Raw genomic sequence first — 26331 nt, 5'->3', positions numbered from 1 at the left:
AATCTTTTCTTTAGGCTAAAAGGGGAATTGTAGGTAGAGATCTCATACCCGAAGCACTGACAACGCCCATTTGGGCGTGGTCACAGGTGTGTGGGGAGAGGCAGAGATAAAGGTCAAGGAAGGAGGGGTCACGCTCTCTTGGGGCTGCGGTCGAGGTCGGAGACCAGCAGAATGCTGACCTCAGTTCTCAGCTTCTCATATAAGTGACTTTTCTCTAATAAAGTATCATATGAGTACCCTTCCCTGAATACTTGATGTGTCTCGTCATCCCTTATCATGTGTATGTGGAAGCTTTCATATGGAGATCAGAGGTCAACTTGTGAGACAGGTTCTGTCCTTTCACTATGTGGATCCTGGGGAATCCAACTCAGTTTCTTGACAGCAAGTGCCTTTACCTGCTGAGCCATCTGACACATTCTCTTTTCTGTTCTGAGACAGATTCCTGCCAGGTTGCCTGGGCTGATCTTTAAAGATGTGTGTGTGTGTTTAATTCATGTGTACATGTCTGTGCCTGCATGAGTTTAAGTGCACCACATGTATGCCAGAGCCCATGGAGGCCAGAAGGAGGTGTTGGGTCCCCTGGACCTGGACAGGAGTGATGGAAATCAAACCCCAGAGCTCTGCAAGAGCAGTACTTGCTCTTAGTGTTGAGCTGTGTCTTCAGCCCCCTGGGGGGAAAAGATTTAATGGGGCATAGTGGTACAAGCCTTTAATCCCAGCACTTGGAAAGGAGGGACAGGAAGATCTCATGTGTTCAATGCCAGGCTGGTCTACTTAGTCAACTTCAGGCAGAATTAATTAATTAAAATGCATTTGTTTATAGCCCGGGCTGATTTTGAAGTGACTCTGTAACCAGGAAAGTCTTGAACTTGAGACTGTCCTGCTTCAACCTCTGAACCAGTCAGGATCACGGCATGCACCATAAAACCCAGGTTCTAGTTTGTTTTACTTTCTTTCTTTGAAGTGTGGTGATACTTTGTTTATGATCTAACAAATAAAGCTTGCCTGAAGATCAGAGTGCAAAGGTAGCCACACTAATCAGCCATAGAGACCAGATAGTGGTGGTACACATCTTTAATCCCAGCATTCATGAGACAAAGACAGACAGATCTCTGTTAGTTCAAGGCCACCTGGGGCTACATGAAATTGATCCAGTCTAAAAGAGAAACAGAGCTCACACAAAGGTGATCCCAGCGCTTGGAGTGACACACCTTTAATCACAGCACTGAGGAGGTAGAGACAGGAGTGATATATCTGAGCGGGGAGAGGAATATAAGGTGGGAGGAGACAAAAGAGAGATTCAGTCTGAGGGGAGGTGCAGTCTGAGGGGCAATGCAGTCTAAGCAGTCTGAGGATGCAATCTATGCAGTCTGAGGATGCAGTCTGAGGATGCTGTCTGAGATGCAATCTGAGGATGCAGTCTGAGATGCAGTCTGAGGATGCAGTCTGAGATGCAGTCTGAGGATGCAGTCTGAGATGCAGTCTGAGGACAAAACCACCCCTCTGGTCTGAGCATTGGTAGAGGTGAGAACTCTCTAGTGACTGGCCACTTTGTTTCTCTGACCTTCAGCATTAACCACAGTATGTGACTCTGAGTTTTTATTATTAAGAACAAATAGAATTCATGCTACATTGAAATCATTGTGTTAGCACTTCTTGCCTTCCCAAGCCTTTGCCTTAGTTCTGCCCATTAGTCTGGGGACTGCAATTCCAAAAAGACTATAGAAAGAAGTGGGCTTGTTATAGCCCAACAACTCCCAATCATAATGTGCCCAAAGGGAAAATGACACTGAGAGAGGAAGGCCCCATGTGGTAGGGTGACAAAACCTCTATTATGCATTACTTTTAAAAAGAAGTGCATACTCCATTTAGACCAGCCAGACCCCACTAATGATCATTTTCAAACATGCTTCAGGTGATAACCACTGGCTAGAATGCTAACCTCATTAGACTCATGGACAAATGTTTCAAAGACGCAGGTTTGAATCCTGTGCCTGGCTCCTGGCTCTAACTCTGGCTGGCACAGATCCCACCACCATGGTTTGCTGAAGAAGTGATTTCACCTTGACTCCAAGGTCATTGTTTGACAGAGACTGGGTGGTAAAGAGCTTTCTGTTTATGCAACGGCCTGATTCCATCCCCATCACTGGGGTGTTGTGGGATATTCTGACAACACTCTGACACTGCTGAGACTGGTAATAAAGTTTGCTCTGAATCAGGGGGTGGAGCTAGCTGACCATAATTAGCATTAGAGGTTTTGGAGGACTGAGCATTTATAGAGGGACACAGGAAGTAGTGGTAGGGAGGGGCGGGCAAAGGAAAGAGAGAGATTGGAGGTCACTGGTCACTTCTCTGCTGCTTCTCTGATCCTTCAGGTTCTTGACCTGAAATCTTAGTACCGAGTTTTTTATTGATAAAGAATAACTAGATAACCCCTTCACTAGGGAAAGAAGTAACTCACAATGTGTCAAGTGTGGGTTTGGATCACACAACCTTCCATACAAGTATATGTTTACACAAGAAGATTCTTCCAGGTAATTCTGCTAGGGCCAAGTTGTCTGCAGAACTGAAAGAGAAATGGAGTTGGAAAATGCCTCAGCTCAGCCTGAGACAGTGGAGAGGAGTCTCAGCTGGGTGGGACACTCTTCCCATGGGTTCCCTTGGAATCCAGTGACTTGTGTGGTTATGTATGAATTCATGGGAGACCGGGAATTGTGATCAGAATCCACAAAATCAGATCTCAGGAGACAGTATTTGCCTGTCCTAGAGGTTCACATCCTTGTTCAAAGGTCTCATTTTTAGCCGATTAAACACCAGACTGAAGAACAGAGAAATGACATTAGTTTCCTCAAAATCACACAGCTAATAAGTGTGTAAGAACTGAGCCCAGAGCTCATGCTTAATAACTCTAAAAGTGTCAAAATAAAAGAAAACCACTTTTATTGTCTTGGGGTACTAAAGGGAGCGAGAGACCACACAAAATTTAAAACATTCTGCAGTAGGCATGCAGCTCAATGCTAAAGCTCTCGTGTTCAGCATTCATGGGGGCCATGGACTCAAGTCCCAGTATGAAAACAAAAATACAAACTTAAACTTTCTGAACTGGAGGTGAAAACAGTAGGGGGGCAGTTAGAGAGATGGTAAAGGGGGCTGTGGTGATATTTTGTTTATGACCTAACAAATAAAGCTGCCTGAAGATCAGAGTGCAAACCTAGCCACGCTAGCTAGCCAGGCAATGGCGGTGCACATCTTTAATACCAGAACTCGGGGAGACAGAGGCAGATGGTTCTCTGTGAGTTCAAGGCCACCCTGAGGCTCACCCCAGACTGAGCAAGCCATAAGAAGTAAGCCAGTAAGCAGCACCCCTCCATGGCCTCTGCATCAGCTCCTGTCTCCAGGATCCTGCCCTACCTGAGTTCCTGTCCTGACTTCCTTCAATGATGAACAGCAATGTGGAATTGTAAGCCACCCATCTTCCTCAAATAATCTCAGCTGGGATGGCTTTGAGCCCACAAGCTCCAGACCAGCTTAAACAACATGGTGAGACTCTGTCTCCAAATTAAATGAGTTATCAGAGCTCTATGCAGTCAGTTGCCTGCACCCCTCTCCACTTTCAAAGGGGAGGAGGCAGAAGCAACCCAAGGGGACCAGCAGGGAAACAGGCTCCTGGCTTAGTACCTGGACTGACTGGCAGAAGGCAGTTGAGGGCCCCAGGCAGCCCTGCACTGCTGCATCCCCAGAACGGACCATTGAGCTTATCCCCAGAACAACCCGAACCAAGTCCAAGGTGGCCTCTGGTGCACTGCCTCTGTCCTCCCTTCTCTCACTTCCACCAGAAGCCCTGCTTATACCTGGATGAGAAAGATGGGGCAATGCCCTTGCTCCACAGCCACTGCAAAGGGAGCTCCAAGGAGCCTAGACCAGAGAAGGCCTCAGAGGGTTCACAGGCAACGCTGGCAGCAGACTGAGGACTTGCAGTGGTGTATTGCAGGCAATCCCAGCCACTTCATTCCACAGTCATGAACTGGGAAGCACCCACAAAGTCACCTTGGTAGCTCAAGCCAACAAAGTCCCTTTTTCCAGATCCTATGAGTCAGCATCCCCCCTTGCATTAAAGGTCAGCGACACTACTCTCTAATTGAGGAATGGGATGGGTACAGGATGAGATTGAAAAGACAAATCCAGGTACCCAAGGATGCTCTGAGTTCCTCCATTTCCTCCAAGTTTTCCCAGTGTGGTGCAGGTGGTGTGAGGGGGCAGGGATGTCTGTGTCTATGTGTCCACGTGTGTGTGTGTGCGCATCAAACACTAAACACGTGTAACATGCAGTGAGCCTGGCTGGATTCTAATACCTAGAGGACGGACTTCAAGTTAGGGAAGCATGGTGTACTGACTGACAACTGGAGGTGTGCTCCACACAGGGACTCTCTCCTCCGCTGTCAAGATTGCCTTACAGGTTACAGCCTGTCCTCGGAGCGAACCCCGACCCTGCCATCGGCTTGACCACCCTGGGCCAAAAGTGACGCTACAGCTGTGCGTATCCAGAGCAGGGGTGAGTGCAAGACACCTAGGAGACGGCGGGGGGGGGCGAAGGGGTTGTTTTCTTTCCAGCCCCCCTGGAGGCCCATTTGCACAGCTCTCTTCCCCCTGTGGTTGCTGCTGAAAGTGCAGCAGGAACTTCCCACAGAGCACCTAGAGCCCTCAGTAAGAGAAACTCCATCAGCGCTAACCTTCCTGACCTGGGCAGGATGGGGCCGCTGTTACCCACGGAGACTTGGAGTTTCTCCTGCTCACTGACAGTGGCACTCAGTGTGCAGAATCTAAGGGACCCTGGCTCCATGTGGTACTAACCAGCTGGTCAGGAACCCTACCCCTGGGTAAGGCTGGGAAAACGGATGGTGATTGGGTTTGAAAGTTCTAGAAGTGTGCTGAGCCAGCTCACCAGCACTGTGTAAGGGCCAGGGCTGGGGACATAGAGTGTTGCTTTCTCCTTGAAGTGCCCTGTTAACAGAGCATTTGCAGGGACAATGCCTGTGTCATTGAAGCCCAGCTCCCACCTAACCACAGCTGCTGCCTCCTTCCTCTTCCTGGTCAAGAACTAGAATTCTCTCTTCTATTTGGAACCTTCCCACCCGGCCCGAGGTATCTCCATTGGACTCTCAAATCTCTGCTCCTTGGGGCTACAGAGGTGTGTTTGGCCTTGGGGGCATCAGTGTCCCTTCCACTGTACCCTACAAGGTGCAGCCCTCTTTCCTCGGGCTACAAATCCAGCCCTTAAGCTAAAGTACCCTTGCATGGATGGGAATCAGCGTCGCAGCTCTGCCGTTTGTCCTTGTCATAAGCAAGAGATCTGGGGCTGTGCCTGTGTTTCCTTCTTTGCAGGTTCTATACCCACTCTATGGGAGGGCTCCTCACAGTCAGAGAGCCAAGATGGATGGTAAAGGGCTTGGCAGAAGCTAGGGCCCGGGTGTGAGCAACAGATACAATTGCCTTTTCCACTAGACTGTTAGTGGCCCCCAGAACCTGACGATGACTCTCCTGTTGGGGGTGCTATAGAGCCTTGGACTCGGGGCCACTAAAGGTGAGGAAATTCCGGATCATCCTTGGGTTGGAAAGGAGAGGAGCTCTCAGAGAAGCACAGACCAGAGGCACCAGTCCTCTTAGCTGGACTAAACAAGTCCAACCCCTGAAAGAATATACATTTGTGACCTCTTGCTGGGAATATACAGAAAAAGTAAAAACACACATGTGAGTCTCAAGAACACAGACTCTGAAGTCAGTCCACCTGAGGGCTTAAGGGATGGGACACCCTTGGCTCCCTGGGTTCCTCAAGGCTGCCTGAGGGGCTCTGTGGGAAAACTAGTATCAAGAAAATAAAAGCTGTTTGGAGTGTTGCGTGCGTGTGCGTGTGCGTGTGTGTGTGTGTGTGTGTGTGTGTGTGTGTGTGTGTGTGTGTTAGAGAAACCAGGATGAGAAAGGCAGTGCTGGGCGGTTCTCAGAAGACAAATCCCTGCCCTTTCCCTCACAGTTTTGAGTTCTAGGACAAAGCTCAAGAGAATTGGAAATGGCAGGTCTCCAGAGCTACTTCTGTAAGGATAGTTACACACACACACACACACACACACACACACACACACACACACAGCACCTCTGGGACCAGCAGGCATGCAACACTTCTCCTTCAGACCCTGGCAGGGGTGACCAGGTGGGGGGGGGGGGGTGTCAGACTGGCCACGGACTGTGCAGGTCAGTCCAGAGGAAACTCTGGGGACTCTTTTCCTTGACTACACCTCCCTGCTCAGTGCAGGACACCCAGTGCACAAGCAGAGACAAAGTCCCGGGCCAAGAGAAGTTCAGGAGATCTGGGCCAGCAGGAAGGCACGGGACTGGGGGCCCTAAGAGAATCTACCTCTCCTGCTTGGCATCTCTGGAGACCCTGGGTGTTTGAGCTAACCCTAAACAACAGAGAAGGCAGCTGGCTGGCAGCTGGAGTTGGGGGAAGTACTGAATGCAAAAGAAGGCGTTTTCTTCGATGCAAGAGCCTCGTATTCATCGATACAAAGGGAATGGGTGGATCAAGCCAGGCCCGGCACGCTACAGCCTTCGAAACAGGCTCCAAAATGAGATGTGTTGAAGCATACAAACTCTGAATTGAGACACTTAACTCCCTCTACTAGGCCCAGGCAGAATAAAAGAACTCTGGGACTAAGAGTAACAAATGAAGGGAAGGAGGGCTCGCCAAGGCAGAGGAGCAAGCTAGCCTCATTCAGGCAGCCTACTTCCCTCCAGATTCCTCCCAACTCCCTCCCAAGTCCTCCTATGTCTGCCCTGAGCAGAGTGCCTCTCCTCAGAACTGAGACCAAAGTATAAAGTAGCAGTATCAATCAATACTTTAGGGTACTTGACTTTATACCAAAGTAGGGAAATCTGTTAGATATTGTGATGTAGCAATCAGATAACTTGGGGAAACCCAGATTGGGGGGGGGGTCATGCCTTTACAGCACTCAGAAAGATGGTTGTGAATTTGAAGCCAGGTTAGCAAGTTCTGGGCTTGCCAGCCAAACCTCCTGAGATTTCGTCTCAAGAAAACAAAACAAGGAAATGAAACAAGACCTAGATTTGTGTCTCGTCTATCAGAAAAGTTCAAGCCTGTGGGTTTTCAGTTTTTGTTTTGCATTCTGGAAATACAGCTACGGATGGCTCTCTTTCTCCCTCCCCCTTTTCTCTGGGTCAGAGCTTCACTCCCCAAGCTCACTTGTGCTCACTCATCTTGATTGCAAGATAAAGGGGGCTCGAGTCCTGTATATTCCAGAAAGATGCACCTGACTTACTGGGGCCTGGAGAAGAAATAGAATGCAGAAAACTCGCTAACACCAGTAAGTCTGCAGGACATTCTTCCGGTGGCAACAAAGAGGCAGAGAAAGAACTACTGCATTGTTAATTTTGATTTTTTTCAATGAGTTGTTTTCCGTTATTAGGGCAAAACAGCTACCACCGTTGTGACAGAGAGCACTGGGACTTGCAATAAAGTCACTAAAAGGCAATCTGGATTAAAACCCATGAGGTACCACTGACGCATACAAAAGCTGCAGGGAGCAATTTAAAGTCAGCGCGGGCTGGTCTGGTGTAGGCGAGCCCCACAGGGGAACGCGGAACGTTTCTATTAAACTCGCTCTTCCCCATCTCCAGGCCTTCCTTAACCAAGTGGCTGAGAACTAAATCCAGGCAGACTGGAAGGCGCATTACCTGCCTCATTATTCCGCTGTGTGAACGCTGGAGTTTTAATTACACACTTGCTTTTTCTGGGGAAGACCAAAGATCGTATTTTTTAAAGTATCAACTTGTTTTCCATTAGGCAGTTGTTGTAACAAGTTCTTTCAGCGACATGTTATGTCTTTAGGAAGGGATGCTTCAGATGGCGCGCACTAGCACAATTTTGTGGCTTTTAATTACTATTTTGTTCTTTTGGGGGGTTTCAGAGGCTGGCGCCTGGGCGTGATTAGACTGTCTACCAGGCCTGTGGCAACCTCGTACACTGTCCACCAGGTGGCACCACGAAGCAGGCGCTATCGCAGACTTCGGACTTGGCAGTCCACCACCGTGAGCGGCCATCACCTTCCTACTGAAAATCCCAACCGAGAGAGAGGAGACAGGGAGAGAAGGAGAAAGGGAAAGGGGGCGAAAGGAGAGGACGAAGGAGAGAGAGAGAAGGAGGGAGAGAGAGAGAGAGAGAGAGAGAGAGAGAGAGAGAGAGAGAGAGAGAGAGAGAGAGAGAGAGAGAGAGAGAGAGAGAGATCATCACTTTGACTTAATCAAAAACAAAACCTCAGAGAAGGAGAAATTGCAACAGGCGGAGGAGTAAGGTCCTCAAACACGAAAAATGTAAAATAGAATTCAGCACACGAAATAAAACTTTTTATGTTTATTGTTTATCTCAAGAAAACAGGCTAAGTGTGCTTGAATCTTGATAAATGTCTTAAAAGCATTACTTCAGCATTTTTTCCTTTTTCGTTAACGACGACTTTGAGGGCTGTCTACTCCGGCCACCTTTCCCAAAGAGGAAGCTTCAGGATCGCTTCCCAGCCAGTGGCTTAGCTCTGCTTCATTACCTCGAGGGCTTTATGTGTGCAAGGAAAAGTGATTTCAAATACATTATTAGTAATAATACCTTTGGGCTTATAGAGCTCTTCTCTCAAGCAACAAGGAAAAACGTTAAATATTATCCAATTAATTGCCTAATATCTCTGTGGGTTGCTTGGGAAGCGTGTGTTATTATACGCGGTTTATGGATAATTTAAACCAATTGACCGTCAGGTGCCGAGCGGCTGATGAGAGTAAGTGCCAGACACTTCGAGGAAAAGTGTCTGGAGGAATAGGAGACGGAGCCGGCTCGGCCCTCTGCCTGGCTTTATTTGATTAACGTGACCTCGGACAAGATGTAAAACGTTAGGCTTGGCTCCCGCAGGCAGAGTAGCGTGGGAGACCCCACTTCTTCCGCTGAGACCAGACGAGTTCCGTCCTGCAGCGGGCCATCCTGCACCCCAGCCAGTTCCAGTCCCGTGCCCACTTCCTACCGTGGGTCCCGCACTCACCCGCCGCCGCCGCCGCCTTGCCCGCCACGTGACACTGGGTCCCCCGGCCGCCGGGTCGCGGACTCCCGGCGCCCCGCGGCCCACCCCTTCTGATTGGCTGTTGCTAGGTGACGTCGCCCGCGGTCACGTGACGAGTGTTAAATGCCCACCCTGCAGGAGCCCGCCCGGCAGACAATCGTAAAGCTGCTCGGGGGTCGCTCACCTGCTCCCGCCTCCTGGAGCCCCTACCAGGCCCTGGCCAACTCCTGCCCCCTCCACTGCCCGCCCGCCCCCTGCCCGAGCCGAGCCAGGAGCCGAGAGGTCCGAGAGGCCGGGGAAGGATGCGGCCAGCAGCTGCGGTCCCGAGCCACGCACGGTGATCGCCTCCTCCAGGGGAGGAGGCGCCTAGACCGTTGCCTCATTCCTTGTTTTCCTCTCCCTCCCCCCTCCCCGTAATTACATTGGCTGCTGGAGGGGACCTGGAGAGACAGACAGAGGAGGCGCCTCGCATCCCCCTCTCACCCGCCACCCGTGCTCTTTCCTGTCCCGGGTCAGGATGACTGGAGTCTTTGACAGTCTGGTGGCTGATATGCACTCGACCCAGATCACCGCCTCCAGCACGTACCACCAGCACCAGCAGCCCCCGAGCGGTGCCGGCGCCGGCCCTGGCGGCAGCAGCAACAGCAGCAGCAGCAACGGCAGCCTGCACAAGCCCCAGGAGTCGCCGACCCTGCCGGTGTCCACAGCTACCGACAGCAGCTACTACACCAACCAGCAGCACCCGGCGGGCGGCGGCGGCGGCGGCGGGGGGGCCTCGCCCTACGCGCACATGGGCTCCTACCAGTACCACGCCACCGGCCTCAGCAACGTCTCCTACGCCGCCAAAAGCGGCTACGACCTGGGCTACACCGCCGCGTACACCTCCTATGCGCCCTACGGAACCAGTTCGTCCCCGGTCAACAATGAGCCTGGTACGCATAACGCTGGCATCTAGGGTGTCAAAGTCGGTCAGGCCGCAGGGAGGGACGGGGTAAGCATGGAGGAGGAGGAGGAGGAGGACAGTCCGGGGCTGTAGCCTTGTCCACCTCCTGCTCCTGCCCTTAATTCAGCCCAATCTCGAACAGTTCGCGAATCACTGTTTCTATGCCTCCCACGCTCCTCTGGACAGACCCGGCGGGCTGTCGGGTTGAGTGGCCTTCTGTGCATGCCTCTGGGGCAGCGCGTTCCCTTGTGGCCCGCCTCCCGGCTCTCTCCCGCAGACGTCTCCCTGTGTCTGCAGGGCTCCGTGGCCGGGCCAGTCTGCGCGCGTGCTGAAGCTGCGGAGGCCGCCTCCAGGCTCCCGCCAAGTTCGCACAGGCCCGGCTGCGAACTTTAGGACCCCCGGGGGTTGGACGGTGGGTGCTCACGCTTCCTTTTCGTTGCAGACAAGGAAGACCTGGAGCCGGAAATCCGAATAGTGAACGGGAAGCCAAAGAAAGTTCGGAAACCACGCACCATCTACTCCAGTTTCCAGCTGGCGGCCCTTCAGCGGCGCTTCCAGAAGACCCAGTATCTGGCACTGCCAGAGCGAGCCGAGCTGGCGGCGTCTCTGGGCCTCACGCAGACTCAGGTGGGCGAGGTGGGCGCTGGCCTGGTTTAGCTGGGAAGCAGGCGCGTTCGGGACAACTTTTCAAAACTGTATTTTCACCTGTGCGTTGTGGCAACTTTTAGCTTCTAGGCCCAAAGCTAAACAATTAAATACATAAATAATAAATAACTCAAAAGGGACCTCCTCGAGGGAGGGAAGAACCCGGGTGGACAGAAATCCGATACTACCTCACCTTTCCACTCGCTGCTGATAAAGCGGGTGACATAACTGACCTCCTGACACCACCGTACATATAGGCCCCTGGTCGCATAGTTAGAGCTCAGACATCGACTTTTTGAGATGTCCTAATGCAACCAGAGGAGCAGGGCCCAGAGCCCCGGCAAGTGCCCGGGTGGCTCAACGGCCACCTCTAACCGGCGGCGGCCCGTCCCTCCTCTGCCAACTTCCTGCACTAAAACTCAGGCGCTTTTCCATTTTTCTACAAAGGTCAAAATCTGGTTCCAAAACCGCCGATCCAAGTTCAAGAAGATGTGGAAAAGCGGTGAGATCCCCACGGAGCAGCACCCAGGAGCCAGCGCTTCCCCGCCGTGTGCCTCCCCGCCGGTCTCGGCGCCAGCCTCCTGGGACTTCGTGCCGCCACGGATGGGGGGCGGCGGCCCGGGCAGCGGAGGCAGCGGCCCGGGCAGCTCCGGCTCCAGCCCGAGCAGCGCCGCCTCGGCGTTTCTGGGAAACTACCCGTGGTATCACCAGGCTTCGGGGTCCGCTTCACACCTGCAGGCCACCGCGCCCCTTCTGCACCCCTCGCAGACTCCGCAGGCGCACCACCACCACCACCACCACGCAGGCGGGGGCGCCCCGGTGAGCGCGGGGACGATTTTCTAACCCTGAGGAATCGGCGCCAGAGACTTGAAAACTGAGACACGCTGTTCTTCAGTACGCGCCCCACAGCTAGAGGCTCGATCCTGCCAGCCTGCCACGGCCACCCAGCCATACTGGAAGTGGCGACTGGGGGGTCGCGGGGCCGCTCCTCGCTCCGCCACGGAGCCACAGGGAACAAGCAGGCCTCGTGGGATCCTCTAGTGCCAAGCCCGGCGCTCCTGGCCGCAATTTCGACATGAGCCCCGGCCACTTTTAGGCCCACCTCGGACTTGCCGCCCCTTCCCAGCCCTCTTAGCGTGATCCTCAGGGTCCTTGGTCTCTCCGGTCCCGAACTGGGTCAGGCATAGGGACGCCTCGCCCGCCCTCGAGGCTTCCCGGCACTCAGAGGTTCCTTTCTCCCCGCCTGCCCCAGGGCTCGGCTCCTGTCAGCTTCGGTTATTGACCTCCCGGGTCCTGCCCCCCCCAACGTACCCCCATGACCCCCAGGATCCAACCTTTTTTTTTTCTTTTTCTTCCTTGCTGGGGGCGGAGGGGGATGGTTCCCAGCCCTAGAAACTCAGATCTCTTCCTGCCTTCCCCAGGAACACTTCCCTAGCTCCTCATCCATCACCAGTGGAGTTTTTTTATTTTTATTTTTTTAAAAGTTTAGGTGCCTTTGCGGATGACCTCATTTTGATGTTTAAAAAAAACTGATTTTTTTAATATGTGGACGCTGCAAAAAATGTGTTTAAATTATCTTTTTTAAGATGAATTAAGGACTATTATCCCGGACTTCGACACAGAGTTTGTAAATAAGGGTGTCTGTGCAGATTTCCCCACGTTTATTTGTATAAAATTCCTCATCTTTTCAGACTTTTTTTGTAAACCCCCCAGTTGTGAAAACTGCAACTTAGCAGTAACCTAAGCAACCCCTTCGTTTTATTTTCTTCCCTTTGAAAATTTTTCTCAGTTAAATTAAGCTACTGATTTGAATTTGTTTTTATCTTGTCCTAAAGTCTTTGTTCTTGAAATGCAAGGTATTTGGGGGTTATTTATTATGAAAGCAACATACTCTCAATGTTGATTTTACAATATGAAGAGATTATTTAAATAAATTATTGTTTTCATTGGAGTGTGTACCTTTTCCTTGGTGCCAGGGTTCCCTACGCTCGGTCCTTGACCGATTACCCGGCTCAGAGTCGGATGAACAGAGCCTCACACTTACGCCTTTCCCAGGCTGCCTTGGCCACCAGACGCACACAAGTTCGAAACAAGGCGTTTAGACCTCGGTGAAGGGTTCAGCTCCTCCCCCGCCCGAGTCTGCGCGCGGTTCTCCAGCCTACGGCGCCATGACTCACTCAGCGCCGGGCGGCTCCTGCCTCCACCCGCCTGGCCCCTCTGGCGCCGGCGCCACCGCCCCGCGTCCTCGGTGCTGGGCAGGCAGTGCACCCGAGCTGCCGCGGGCGACCGGCTGTCCCGGACCTAAGCTCGGCAACAGTCTGGGATCAGACTCCTGCAATGGTCCCTCCCTCCGTTTGCGCCCGAGGCCCTTTGGGAGCTGGCTGATCCCAGAACTCTGTGAGTCACCCTCGTGAAGCACGGTTGGCTGCTTTGGAATGCTGGGCAACCTCTGGGTACAGTGCTGCGCTGGTACACACATGCTCATGCTCTCAAACACACACTTGTTACACGTGCTGACACAAATTCACAAACACGCAAACGCATTCACAGCGGCAGAGTGGATGCATTTTGCTGCGGAGTGGCTTTCTTGCACCTCACACTTTTGAAAGGTAAAGTTCCACACAATACTCCACTCTGCTTCACACCACCGGCCTCAGGACCAGCTCCCAGCTTTGGAAACGACCCTGCTTTCCGGCATTCTCTGCAAGAATCGAGGGTAAATGCGTAATGCAGGTCTAAACTACAAGCCTGTGTCACTCAAAGCTCTGGAATCTGTAGTTGGAAGCTCCCTCGGCGTTAACCACTGACTATGTGACCTTGGGCAACCCTCTTAGCCTCTCTGGGATGCCGTTTGCAGATCTCCAAGATAGGAGAAATAATAACAGCCACGTCTCAGAATAGTGAGCAACTTAATGAACCCTTGATGAGGCAATGGTGTAACAACGCCTGGCTATTTCGTAGTTACCATTACTGCTTTTATCACAATGTTCCAAATCGGAGGGACTTTATTTATGAAGTACGGTGTTACTAAACATACCTTTTCAATTTCGCTTTGAGTAGAAGGCTTGGGGCTATGGAGGCTCTGATTCCTTTCTACCAGAGGCTTGAACTTCTGCCATTCCCTCCAAGAGATCAGCCTCTACTGCAGAGGAAGTAGGTCCCATAGCAGTGAATCCTGCTTGCCAAATCCGGGCCTCCTCTTCTCCAGTTTAGGTGGGCCATCCGTGTATCTTCAACTCATGTTTGGGGGGGGGGAGTCGTGAAATGGAGGTGACTTTCTGGACTACTTGGTAGCACCATCCTGGAGGGAATACTGACTTTTCTCACCAAATTGGTTTGGGGCCAGCTCAGAGTGACCCTGGATGGGCACTGAAAATGAGGAGGCTGAACAATTGAGAATGGTCTGGGGTTTTGAGCTGCCCTACATAACTACTGCCTATCAACTCCCCATCTCTTAACCATCCTGCCCTCCCCGACTTCCAAATCCTACTCTCTCTCTGTGTGTGTGTGTGTGTGTGTGTGTGTGTGTGTGTGTCCATCCCTATGCGCGCCAATAACCGGTACCAGCCTTTCTCCTGGGGTTATGCCCTCCCCTCCTTTGCGCTCACTCTCCTCCCCGGCTCCAAACCAGCCGGGAAAGACGGGGCAGTAAATTGGCTGGTGTCGAGGATCTGCAGCAGACAAGATGATTAAGAGGCCTACGCCGGAGCGCCCCGGGCAGGGAATGTCAGCCCAAGTTGGAATCACGCAACAGGCCTTGGCATGAGCCGAGCCTGGGAGCCGGGAGGGCGGGCGGCCCCTCTCCGGGGTGGGCCGAGGCCCCACAGACTCGCCGGAGTCACCGAACCTGGCACTCGGCGGCGGCGAGGTCGTACAGGGCCAAGACGCGCCTTTCGCCCGGCAGATGCCAAAGGAGGGTGCAGGGACCAGGGGGAAGGGGGCGTTCCCGTGAACAAGAAGAAGGGCCAAAGAGGTCGCAAGGATGCACCCGTGTTCTAGAAGTGAGGGGGCGGGGAGCGGGGGGGTGGTCTAGGGGAGAAACAAAGACGGGCTACAGGAGGTGGGGGCCGGCTCCAGCCCCGCCGGGGGCGACGCGCTGGCAAACCTTTCTCACAGTCTAGGGGCCCGCCCGGAGACGCCAAGCCCTGTGATCAGCCCGCCGAAGCGCAGACACCCCCCCCTCGTGCGCTAAGTTGCGCTCCCTAAAAGCGGGAATGAAAAATGGAAATGGGAAGCAGAGATTTCGGTTCCCTGCACTGGGAAACCAGCCGCTCGCGGAGCACACATAAATCTTCATTGTAATCCACTTCCATTTACTCGTGAAAAATATCAGGCCAGACACAGGATATGACATGAGATGAGAAGCGGGGTCGGGGTGGGACCTAAGGGGTGCTCGGCTTCCCCCCTCCACACTCCCGAGGGGCTCCCCGCATGCCCATACTCGGGCAAAAGTGAAGGTACTGGATTCTTTAGAGCCAGCCACGGCCTGGAGATTCGGCGCCCTCCAGCTCCACTCCCAAGCAGGCGCTCCAGGAGCGTCCAGCTCTGGGGCAAGGCGGGACAACTGCTCTTTGCGTAGAAACCGCTCCGGCCGCCCCAAATTCCCTGCTCCAGGGTTGGGGAAAGGCAAAAAGGAGAGCCTAAGCATCCCATGTGCTGGGTTACAATATGGGAGCGTTTACAAGGCTTCCCCTTCGGCCTGCTTTCAGGAACACTTGTGAGAATTGTGAATACCCGTGCCTAGTAAGGATTTCCGAGACTGGTGGGGAAGTATCAGGTTTACTGGGGGGGGGGGGGGAAGAGCCGGAGAAAGTAGGAGCTTTGTTTACAAACAGTTCTGAGGCACTAGAGGCAGAAAGAAAGAAAGGGGGTATAGAAAAGGAAGAGCTAAAGTTAAGCAGCGTTTGATCTCCCCTCCTGGGAATCTTCTTTCCAGCTCCAGGGACAGCAAGAAACTCCCTTGCCTTTCAAAAGGCAGGACAGTACGTGCATAACCGAGAGCAATTGCTCAGCTCCAGATGCCACCGGCACTTGCTCAAAAGCCTCCAGCCCGCCCCTTTGCCTCCGGGGGAAACAGCGACCGCCAGTGGCTTTAGCCTATTTAGGGTCAGATTTTTGAGATTCAAACTATCGATCTTTTCCTGAGATAAACACAGACATTCCCTTCTTATTCCTCGTTGGAGTCGGGGGTCTCCGTAGCAGTTGAATGTGGCTGTCGACTCGGGACCATCTACAGCGAGGTCCTAGCTAAGGGACGAGGCTCTCCCGAGACTAGCTGTCTCTCAGTGCCAAGACACCCAAATCAGTCCTAAGAAGACCTCCTCGCAGCGAGTCTTCCGTCCCCTCCTGGGATATCTGCCTGGAGAGCAATCTCCAGCCCACATCACACAAACACACCCTAGTGCAGACGGGATGTGGAGGCCCACACCCCTCCGAAGCCCCCCGGCCCCCCCCCCGCGCCCCAGCAAGAGATCCCCTAACGGGGACGGGTTTGGCAGTGATTGCCACATTACAAGATGTTACATTCCGCCCTGGGGCCTCCTGTTAAGAGAGACTGCATTTCAGTAGGTTGGAGCCGGAGGAAGCAGGCAGGTCTTAGGAGCAGCCGCTTGGCGCCTCCACGTGAGAACGGAGAGAGTCTCCAGACAGACTTCTCTCTGGGGTGGCTTCCCACTTGTCCTCCCTGGCCAGAGCACTAACGCTGCAGCCTCACAGCCGTCCTAGTGTCCTCCAGAGTCCTGGAGTCCCGGGGTCACCGGGTATGTCATTATGTCCGACCCTCACTCCAGGAAACAAGGGAGGTGGAGAAAGTGTCCCCCAGCGAGACCGGAGCAGTGACAGAAGGCTTACAACTTCCACAGAAGCAGAGGCGAGGAGTGGAAGGGGCAGAGCGCACAGGGTGATCCTAAGGGGTCGACTTGGGTCGGCTCAGACCAAGCAGCCGGGCTTTCACACTCCAACTACTTGCCTCCGGATTTAGGTCCAACAGTCTCGGACACCATGAAGGTGAAACCGTTGCTTCCCCAAACAATGGGGGATGCTGCGGCTCAGAACCCTAGACAAGCTAAAGTTGGATCCTTTCGCCGGGCGCCTAGTTGTTCCTCCTCCTGGGGGACACTCCCCTCCCAGCCTCCTCCCTCTGCAGGCCTGGCCTCGGCTTCTTAAAGTCACAGGGTGTCTCAGTGCCCTACAGAAGCACCGCCCAAGTGGGGAGTAAGTGGGGGGGGCGGGGTGAGGGGAAATGCTGCAGGATGCAGTCTCCGGGCTCAGAAGACAAAACTAGAGCCCAGGTGGGCGAAGGATGGGCTTGGAGGACCCGCTAGCACATACCTTCCCTGCCCCTCCCGTTGTAAAGTCCCCAAACTGCAGACTCTGACTCCGGGGACGTAAGCACTGGGAGGTCACAGGCCTGTTTCCGGAGGTGACCTCTCAGCCTGCACCACCACCCCCCACCCAGGCCCCTAAGGCGCAGGCCATCCCACCCAAGGGCCTGCAAAGTTGCACTGTGGAGGAGGTGAAGGAGAATCCGGAAAAGGGGCCGGTGGAAGAGGGAGGAGGAAAAGAAAGAAAAAGAAGAAGGAAGTGTTGGCGGCGGGGGCGGGGTGGGGTGTTGGTCCAGTCACTTTTCTCAGTTGCTGCCTGTAGGGTGGAGGGACTGAGACCTCCTGGAGTCCCAGCCCCAGAGAACACGTAGCCAGGAAAGGGATTCGCTTCTCCCCACATTCTCAGGGGGTAGAACAGTGAAAATTTGTCTTGGGTGGTCAGTTTCCTCATTTGCCCCTATTAAAACAAAAAGCCCAAGAAATTCAATTAAAGCCACCCTGGCCAAGGCGCTATTTGAGGCTTGAATATCTCCCCTAAAGCTGCAGCAATCATGTGGCATTAGACACTTCCGGAATCCTATAGCCAACCTGAAAAATCCCAGACCCCCTTTTCCCCTAATTTTTGCTCTGATCTGTAATTTTATCCACATTTGCACTAGTTTGAGCATTCTGGCTCTCCCATCTGAAAGCCTGCAATTACTATATAATTCTTCGCAATTTCAGATGTCCTAATATGGACTGTAATTTTTGCGCAAGACAATTTCCTGCTATTTCAAGCATCAACATTGTCAAAGTTGTATGTACATAATAAATGGGAATATCAATGCATAGTTTTTAGCATAACATCTTGACTCCTCGATAATTATATCCGTTCGGAGCCTACGCAGAATTAGCCTGAATTGCATGGTAACTGCTGCTGCTTTAAAATTTTTAAAAATTACTCATAATTTTCCCAAAGATTACCAAGATCTCGAGTGCACAATGTCATCAGCGTAATGAAGAGTAAACATTTATGCTAATAATCTGCAATTTTTTTCATCAGCTATAAAGACAGAGGCTATATAGCCGAAAATTTCAGTTCTATTCTGCAAGCTCAGAGATGCAAAAAGCCTACGGCGCTCGGAGGCGCCTGGTCCTGGGGACCTCTTTCCTCCGCACTTACTCTCAGGACAGGAAGATGGGGCCAGGGGATTCTTTTTGGTTTTCTGGTTTTGTTTTACTCTGGTTTTGGTCGGTTTTTGCATTTTCCTATTTTCCTTTTTTTTTTTTCTTTCTTTCTTTTTTTTTTTTTTGTCTTTTCTTTCCTGTCATTCTCCCAGCCAAAAGCTGCCTTCGACCCTTTTGATTTGATGTAGCCAAGAGTGTGTGTCCAGATTATCTGAAATTGACACTGAAGAAGGTAAGGGTGGAAACCGGTTTCGTTTTTCAGAGGGTTGGAAGGCTGCTCTGCGCTGCCTGCCGCGGGGCTCCCGCTCCGGGAGTAGGAGGGTGGGGGAGTGATTATGTATGCACCAGCTAATTCTTCCATCAAAACTTCTTGTCAGCGATGTCAGGAGTATTTTTTCCCTTTTTATAAAAAACACTTGATGTTTCAGGAAGTGTTAATCCCTGAAGATTGTGGGGGGGGTAGGGAGAGCGTAGGAAAGCAATGGGTGGGGGTGCTAATGTTTCTTAAGCCTGGAGAAGCACCCTTTGGAGACTTTTGATCTGGGGGTTTGCTGTGAAGTTGGGGGCAGGAAGAAGGTTTCTGTGGGCCGGAGAGAAGGAGACCCTCACACTCTGCACTGCATTAGATGGGGTCTCCATGAGCTAGGTAACAGAAAAGTTTGCTCTCCCGCTATGATTTCAGACGTCTTTAACCCAGGTGGGGGAATGGCAGAACACAGATAACTCTGCAGCCAGACTGTCTGAAGAGAGAGGGAGAAAGAGGTTTACTAGATGCAGATTTATTGGGGGGGGCGGTCGATGGTTGCTACTTTCTGTCCAATTTTTCTTGACCTAATAATATCCAGTACTCAGACCTATCATTTTTTGGGCAAAGCAGATAACAATACCTTCAAGGGGGAGAGATTCAGTTAATATCTTCATCAAATGACACTACAAATTCACACTTTGGGGCATAGAGGTAGAAGGGATTTTGAGAACTTTTTTTGGTGATCATATGTAGTATAGAATCAGGAAGTCTGATGAACCATCTAACCTAGACGAGGTGCAGATTCCCGGGGAAAAAGAAATAAGAATGCAATCTAGTGATCAGTGAGAGCAAGCTGTGGACTCTTAAATATTTCCAGTTTTGTCTTTTAAAAATGTGGGTTCTGGGTTCTGTCACCAACAGATTTCACCACTCACAGGGCCACTCAAACCCATCCAAACTATTGAAAGCCAAGACCAGTTGGGTTGAGACTGTGCTTCCGCCCCACCCCCACCCCCACCCCCACCCCCCTTTTAGAGCTAGTGTCTGTGAGAGAGAAGATATTAAAGAGGTATCTGTTGTTTAGCAATTTTGCTAAGTCTGTCTTCATTACTTTGCCGCTGTGCATTTGCTAATTTGGAGGCCCGGCCATTGACAAGCTTGCTCCATACACCTGCAAGCAATTTGCCGGCTTCGGTACCGGAGAATTGCAGAGATGGCAGCTCGCACCTATTTGATTTTTTTTTTTTTCCTTTTCTCAATGCACAGCAAATTTGGCTTTCAGTGCGTTATCTCTTTTGTTAATGCAAAAAGATTCCCTGGGCGAAAAAATTGCTCATAATTACCAGAGAGATGGGGAAACTGCATTAGAATAAATAAACCTGAAATTACTGTAATTATGTTGTGTTTGATGGGCCCGGCTTGTAATCAAGAAGAGAATACAGTGAAATGATGCTGACCCTCTTGGGTTTGCAGCTGTACGCGCACTTTGGGGTCTTTTTTTGCAGAAAAGAGTCATTTTGATAATCATTAAGCTGTGTGTAACCTATTTCAGAAGTGTTTTAAAATGAGGTTCACATTTTTTGAACAAGGGAAAAAAAATCCCAAAATTGCATTTTGCCATTACAGACTCATGCATAAGGAAAGGTTGTGTTTTCTATGTGACAATTGTTAAGACATAATATTCGAAATCAGTATTTAATCATTATAATGAGGTATTGTTTAAATATAACCACCTTTAGATTATTCATAGTTTAATTAATATACTCATTATGAAAATCTTTGAATCAGATATTTGATGAACTACTTGTCAGTAACAAGGCAGCATTAATTAGGCCTATATTGAGATTAACATTTTTAAAAAGTACAACCGCTTATAATTATAATAGAGGCCTAACTAAACACCGCCTTCCTTGAGCTAAAACTAATAATTTCTCTATTTGAACTGTTAGCAAGAGATTATTAAATTAGTATAAGCTAATATCTCAAAGTATTAAAATCGGCTTGACCAAGCAGATTTTGTTTGTGGCTTGAGCGTTTGGGGACTAGCTGTTCTCTGGTGGACTGAGTGACATGAGTGAGGAAAATCTAGAGAAGTCACCTTTCCCGGGGAAACTGAATCCAATCCAGGCCTGGCTGGATTCAAGCTACAGCCTATCCTCTGGGACCTAGCCTGAGAAGTTGCCTTCCTCAGTTTCAATCCGGGTCCATCCAATACCATCTTGGGCTGATCTCACCCCTGAGTGCCACTTGGTTCTGACTTGGCCGCCGCTGGAGGAAAAGCCCCAGTTTCAGTCCCAGAATGGGCATCGAAGTCCCCAGTTTCATTCAGCCCTACTTCCTGGTCTTCTCCCATTAAACGGCTCCCCCTCCAGTCCCGCCACTTACTCCTCCCCTTCCCAAAGGGCGTCGGAAGAGCTCCGCGCATCTGATCTTTCACCAGCACCAATTGAAAAATGGGTGCTTGTCACAACACAGATCACTGCCTTCCAGGCTCTGCTCCCCACCGCGCGCCGGAAAGGGCCCCCCAAAGGCAGAGGTCCAGCCCCCTCGAGCGGCAGGCGGGTGCCAGGGAAGCAGGAATCGCGCAAAACTGGCCGTCGTCGGGGCCCAGAGGGGCTGGGGCTGGGCTGGGGCTGGGCTGGGGCTGGCTTGGGAGCTCAGACCATAAGACAAGTAAGGGAGTCAGCCTGGTTCTACCCTCTTGGGGTCACGGCTCTTTTGAAGCAAACAGCCCCAGCGTTCTACCCCAGGGCGGTGTTCTGAGAATGGACTGGCATCTGAAACGCAGGGCTGTGGTGGGAGCGATATGACTAAGGTCACTCTGGGTCTCAAAAGTCACCAAAACTCACTGTGCTTTGACATTTCCAATTCGTGAGTATGTAGAGAGAAGCCCCCCCCCAGGTGTTAAGCAGGAATGGGACACCCCCGCCCCATGGAAGGACCTGGTGGCTCCCTGGGACTAAGTCCTATCCCCTAGGACCTCAGTGATTGATTGGGGCAGTGGCTTGGAAGACGCGCGCTTCCTGCCCCTGCCAAGATGCTATCCCATGCCTGCGGTCAAGTGAAATCTGGCAGATCAGATCCAGGCCGGTAGAGGCTGGGGCAAAGCAGGGTGGCTCTGTTTTCCAGGGTTCTTGAGAAGTGACCGGGCACCAGGAGAGAACTCCTGTCTCCCAAGCTCGCGGTTTGGGTTCTGTTTTTCTCTCGGCAGTGTTTCCATTTTCCATCCCCTGAGGTAGGGCTCTGTCCTAAAACACCTGCTCCTGAGCCCTGAGCCGAAGTCACCAACTCTCTCTAGGCATGCCTTCTCTCCCGCCTAGGCGAGGATCCCAGGCGAGGCTGAGAGACCAGAGGTAAGGGGAACAGGCTTTTGGGGCACCCTCACAGACCTTAGGATGGCATCTTGGTGGCATGGTCAGGGTCTCCAATCTGTCCCCAGTAAGTAGATATGCCTATGGTAATGTACCAAAGGGGAGCGCACAGCACGGGACTCGACGGCTCTAATTTCGTGAAATCATAATTTTACTGTCTCAAAGAAACTTTATAACTTATTTACAAAGTTTCCCTCCCCCCAAGATACAAAGCAATAAGTTAACATTCTCAATATAAAACTAAACTTTGACATAGAGAACACAAAACACGGTTGATTTCAGTTGGTCACATTTTCCAAATTTCACAAGTAAAATGTCAAGATTCTCATTTCACAAAGCATCGGGTTTACAGCCACACACGACAGAACAGAACGAGGCTAAGTTTGTGCAACATGTTTACAGAACAATAATAATTAATAATTAATAATAATAATAATATGTACAGCAATTAGATTCTGCACCAGAGACTGTGCGTTCGGGGTGATGACTTGGGTTCTGTGGTCGAGCCGCTGGGGATTGTTTGAAGCTGCTTGTGTCTTACTTCAAGGAGACCTGGAATTGGGGCGCTTTCACCGGACTGATTTTTCTCTCCAGGGACCGGTGGTCCTCTCTCTAGCTGCCCAAAGCATGCTTTCCCTCTTGTCCATGCGTTCCTGACAAAATCCTGATGGCTTCACTTATCTTTCTTTTGTTACTTCGCTCTTTCTTTTGCTGTTTGTTATTAGTTAATAATTTGGGGCATGTAAAATGCAAATCATTCTGTTTCCACCGCTCCATTCCAGCAAAGCACAAAAGTTACGGTGTACCTTAAAAACCACTATCCCCTCCTTGTTCTCTTTTCTGGTGTACTAAAGGTAAATAGTACGTTTGCACAGTGCCTACTCCATGCCCTAGAGAACCTGGAATTGGCCAACACTCAGCATCAGATAAAGTCTGTTTTTCAATAAATTAACCCCCCTCCCTCTGATTTTCCCATTTCCCAAACAAGCTACACAGGTGGTCAAGCAGGGCCCCCGGAAGAAAGGAAAAGGCGTTCCAGGATGCGGTGATGGGCTGCCGGCAGACCGGTGTGGCTCAGACCTGGTGACTTTTTGGAGAGGCCGCAGAATGAGGACAGCAGACACGAGGACCTTGACTCAGCGCACAGACAGTGCAAAAAGGAGACAAAGACAGACAGAACCGAAAAAAGAGCATTTTCCCCCTCCTACATATTTTTTTCCTGATAGTCTCACAAGGCTGAGAGTCTGGTCGGGTCCAGCAGGTTGTCTTGTTGCTCGTTCTCCAGTGGCCATGCCTGCTTCGAGGCCACTCTGCTGCCACCGCATGACCCAAATCAGGTTCAGGCCGAGAGCTGGAAACTCGCTCGGCCACCAGACCTTTAGGGGCTCCCAGGAGGCGGCAAACCCTCGTCACCTTTCCTTTTTTCTTTCCTTTTTTCCCTTCCTCACCTCGGGGGTCCTTCTCCTCCCAGCCCAGGGTACTTGAAAGGGTGGACGGACCCGGAAGCGGGAAGGGCCGGGCCAAGGGAGACTGGAAGGAGGCGTGTGGGTGCGAACTGATAACCTCACATGAGTTGAGGCTGCTGCATAGCTTCTTGGTGCGCTGAAGGATACCATGATGTGTAGCTGGGGACATAGGAGCCTGCACTGCTGCCGGAGCTCTTTCCAGAGGAGGAGTTCGGATTCCAGCCGGGTGGCACTGGTGGGGAGCCGGCAGACAGGGCTCGGCCATTCGCCAGGGAGCTGCCCTCCAGAGCTGCCCCGCCTTGCTTCATCAACTTCTTGAACTTGGAGCGTTTGTTCTGGAACCATATCTTGACCTGCAAGATCGGGCGACAACGTGACTGGACTATGACCACTGGGTCTACCAAGGCCTGGGGAGGAGGGAAGGGACTGGTGGAGGAGAATACCTGCCCTCCTGCCTAGAGGGGTAGAGACCACTGCCACCCCCCTAACCCCCGCGAGAGCCAAAGGCTAGAAAACTGAGCCCCCAAGTCCACCATTGCTGATAGCCCTTAGTTCAGTTCTCAAATAGGGGGTGGGGTGGGGTAAGAGAAGGGGAGACCCGGGCCTTGGCTTGCAAGTTGGTCAGTGCCACTGGGGCTGCTGTTTACGGAAGACCCCTTGCATGCAAAACAATGCAATATCAATAAAAAAATTAAAACCGAGATAGGAATGTAGGGCATCTATTTACAATTAGGCCACCTTGCTTTTTCACTCAACTTTCTGCCTTTGGATGAGTTTAAGAACTGATGGAGGAAGCCACAGCGGGTTTGTTAAACTTTTCTTAGGACTCAATCCAACTCCCCCCCCCCCTTAGGTGTGTTTGTTTTCTCCAGCTCCAATCCAAATCTAGAGACAGACTTTGGAAACCAATGTCAGCTCCGGTTTGAATGTCTATGAGCTGACCACAGTCTTAGAGAAATGCAGGAAGAAAAAAAATCTCAAGTGCATATTTTTTTTCTTCTCTCTCTCTCTCCAGGATCTGGGACTTGGAAAGAGCAGAGGGAAGGATCCCTCTTCTGCCACCTCGTGAGATTTAGGGAGGGAGATTTAGGTTTAGGCTCAGGATCCAAGCGATTAGCCACACACTTTAAAGGCAAAGGAGGATTAAATCCCCTTTCTATTGTTCCAGTTGTTCAGGCACGTGTGACCTCAGAATCTCCAAACAAAACGTGTGGAGAAATCCTTCCTGCTCCCTGATCAGAAGTCCAGTGACCGAAGAGCAGGCGGCCTGCAGGTCAGAGTAGGGTCCGAGCTAGGGCAGACAGCATGTGGGAGGAAGAGGAGACTCTGGAAGTCAGAGGTAGACACACACACACACACACACACACACACACACACACACACACATTCAAGCACACACGCGCGCGCACACACACACTCAGTGACACCACGAGTCAGAGGCCCAGTGAACAAGAAATTCGAAGCCTGGGGCTCAAGCCCAGCTTGGGGAGCCTGTTTGGCAGAGAGGCAGCGACCAGGTACCTGAGTCTGTGTGAGTCCCAAGGAGGCTGCGAGCTCCGCCCTCTCAGGGAGAGCTAGGTACTGAGTTTGCTGGAATCTCCGATTCAAAGCCTGCAACTGCAAACTGGAATAAATGGTCCTGGGTTTACGGATCTTTTTCCCTTTGCCATTAAAGCGCACTTCACCGCCTTCCACCACGGTGCTCTTCTCGGAGTCCGCCCCTGGAGGGACGACAGAAGCAGATACCCATGTTAATTCTGGACTGCCTTTAATGTGGAGGGACGAGAGTGAGTGTCTATGGATGGGCTGGTAGAGGCAGGGTCCGCCAAAGAATGTTCAAGAAACCCTGAAAGACTGAAAAGGCTTCCTCAAGGTCCGAGCGCAGGTCCCTGGCTGCGGCAGATAGAATTGGGCCGATCCCAAGAGAGCAGCTATTGCCTTTGCAGGGAAAGTTTGCTATTTTTGCAGGCGGTAGTTGAGGTTTAATTACCCTTAATTGCATACATTGTTTATAGCGCTACGCAATAAATAATTACCGAGACTAATACGTGCACATGTGGGTTTCTGTTCTCCAGCAGGGCATTGTGTGCTCGGCGCACCGAGCAGCCCGGAGGCCCAGCCAGTGCCAGGAGACGCGCTCGGATTTATCCTTTGCTGGACAGTTGTAAATTGAATTGACTTATAATTTTTTTCTTTACAGTGACAAGGATCCATAGATTGATATCCGAAACCTCTACTACTTCCGCGCCTTCCCCACCCCCCCATCCACCTCTCTCTACACCACTCTTCTCTCTTCTCTTCTCTTTTTCTCCCTCCCCTTCTCCCCCTTTCTCCTACCCTTCTCTCCTTGTCCCTGGCAAGCGCACGTACCTGGGTCCTCCAGGCGGCTCTGGGCGAGGCTGGCGCTGCCGGGGTAGGACTGCACGGAACTGATGTAGGGGCTGGACGCGTGGCTGCTGACCGAGTTGACGTAGGGGTAGCCCAGCGGTCGGGAGAAGGATGAGGCCGAACTGTAGGCACTGTCGGGCTGCGAATGGCCCGCCGAGTGTAAACAGTGCATGGAGTAGTGCCCGTGGGACATGGGAGAAGGAGACATTTGCTGGTTGGGCGGCCCAAACTCCATAAACACCGCCTTGCCCGACACCGGGCTGTTGAGACTTTCTGGCATGGTGGTCATGGTCATCTCTTCTCGCGGGGTCTGGGTGTGGGTCTTTCTCTCCTCTGCTTCCCTTTTGGGGGTCTCTATGTTTCTCAGGACAGGAAGGAACCCAATTTAAGCGGAACAGGGGTTTTCACTTTCCATTCATAAGAAAATGGAGTTTGTCTCTTTGAAAAGTCTAAGCATGATGCTGCCGAGCTCCCCAAACTCGGTTCAAAGCTTTGACTCAGCCAAGGTCATAAATATTCATGAGCTGGTGGAGCTGATTGGTCGGCTCTCTTGCATAATCACCGGGGATTGGTCCGAGAAGCTCCGGCTTGGCTGGACTAGAGCGGGCGACGCGGCCCGGCCTGGGGAGAGTCGGGTCCACGAGTCCCGGCCCGGGCTCCTCTGCAATAGA

The 26331-nt window shown here is 51.7% G+C and overlaps 2 protein-coding genes and 1 long non-coding RNA gene across 4 annotated transcripts; 2 read left to right on the top strand and 1 right to left on the bottom strand.

The window, feature by feature from the left end:
* The first annotated feature begins 9269 nt into the window (after window positions 1–9269).
* Dlx2 (distal-less homeobox 2) lies at window positions 9270–12649 on the top strand. Its single transcript, XM_005065161.4, has 3 exons — window positions 9270–10042; window positions 10496–10680; window positions 11146–12649. The coding sequence occupies exons 1-3, from the start codon at window positions 9628–9630 to the stop codon at window positions 11539–11541; spliced, it is 996 nt and encodes a 331-aa protein (XP_005065218.2). The 5' UTR covers window positions 9270–9627; the 3' UTR covers window positions 11542–12649.
* A 5333-nt stretch (window positions 12650–17982) lies between these two features.
* Window positions 17983–25317, top strand: LOC121140379. Its single transcript, XR_005877187.1, has 2 exons — window positions 17983–18420; window positions 22795–25317. It is a non-coding gene; the product is annotated as an uncharacterized LOC121140379 (long non-coding RNA).
* Window positions 21940–25955, bottom strand: Dlx1 (distal-less homeobox 1). 2 transcript variants are annotated; one of them, XM_005065162.4, is made up of 3 exons: window positions 25643–25955; window positions 24794–24993; window positions 21940–23625 (listed from the first exon to the last, which is right to left on the bottom strand). In XM_005065162.4, the coding sequence occupies exons 1-3, from the start codon at window positions 25953–25955 to the stop codon at window positions 23371–23373; spliced, it is 768 nt and encodes a 255-aa protein (XP_005065219.1). In that variant the 3' UTR covers window positions 21940–23370. The 2 variants fall into 2 exon arrangements, with proteins under 2 accessions (XP_005065219.1, XP_040601499.1); XM_040745565.1 differs by lacking the exon at window positions 21940–23625 and having other exon boundaries at window positions 24270–24993.
* Window positions 25956–26331: the final 376 nt, after the last annotated feature.

Source organism: Mesocricetus auratus, unplaced genomic scaffold (assembly GCF_017639785.1).
Source record: "Mesocricetus auratus isolate SY011 unplaced genomic scaffold, BCM_Maur_2.0 Super-Scaffold_100004, whole genome shotgun sequence".
Taxonomy (NCBI): Eukaryota; Metazoa; Chordata; class Mammalia; order Rodentia; family Cricetidae; genus Mesocricetus; species Mesocricetus auratus.
This window is presented reverse-complemented; position numbering and strand designations above follow the sequence as displayed.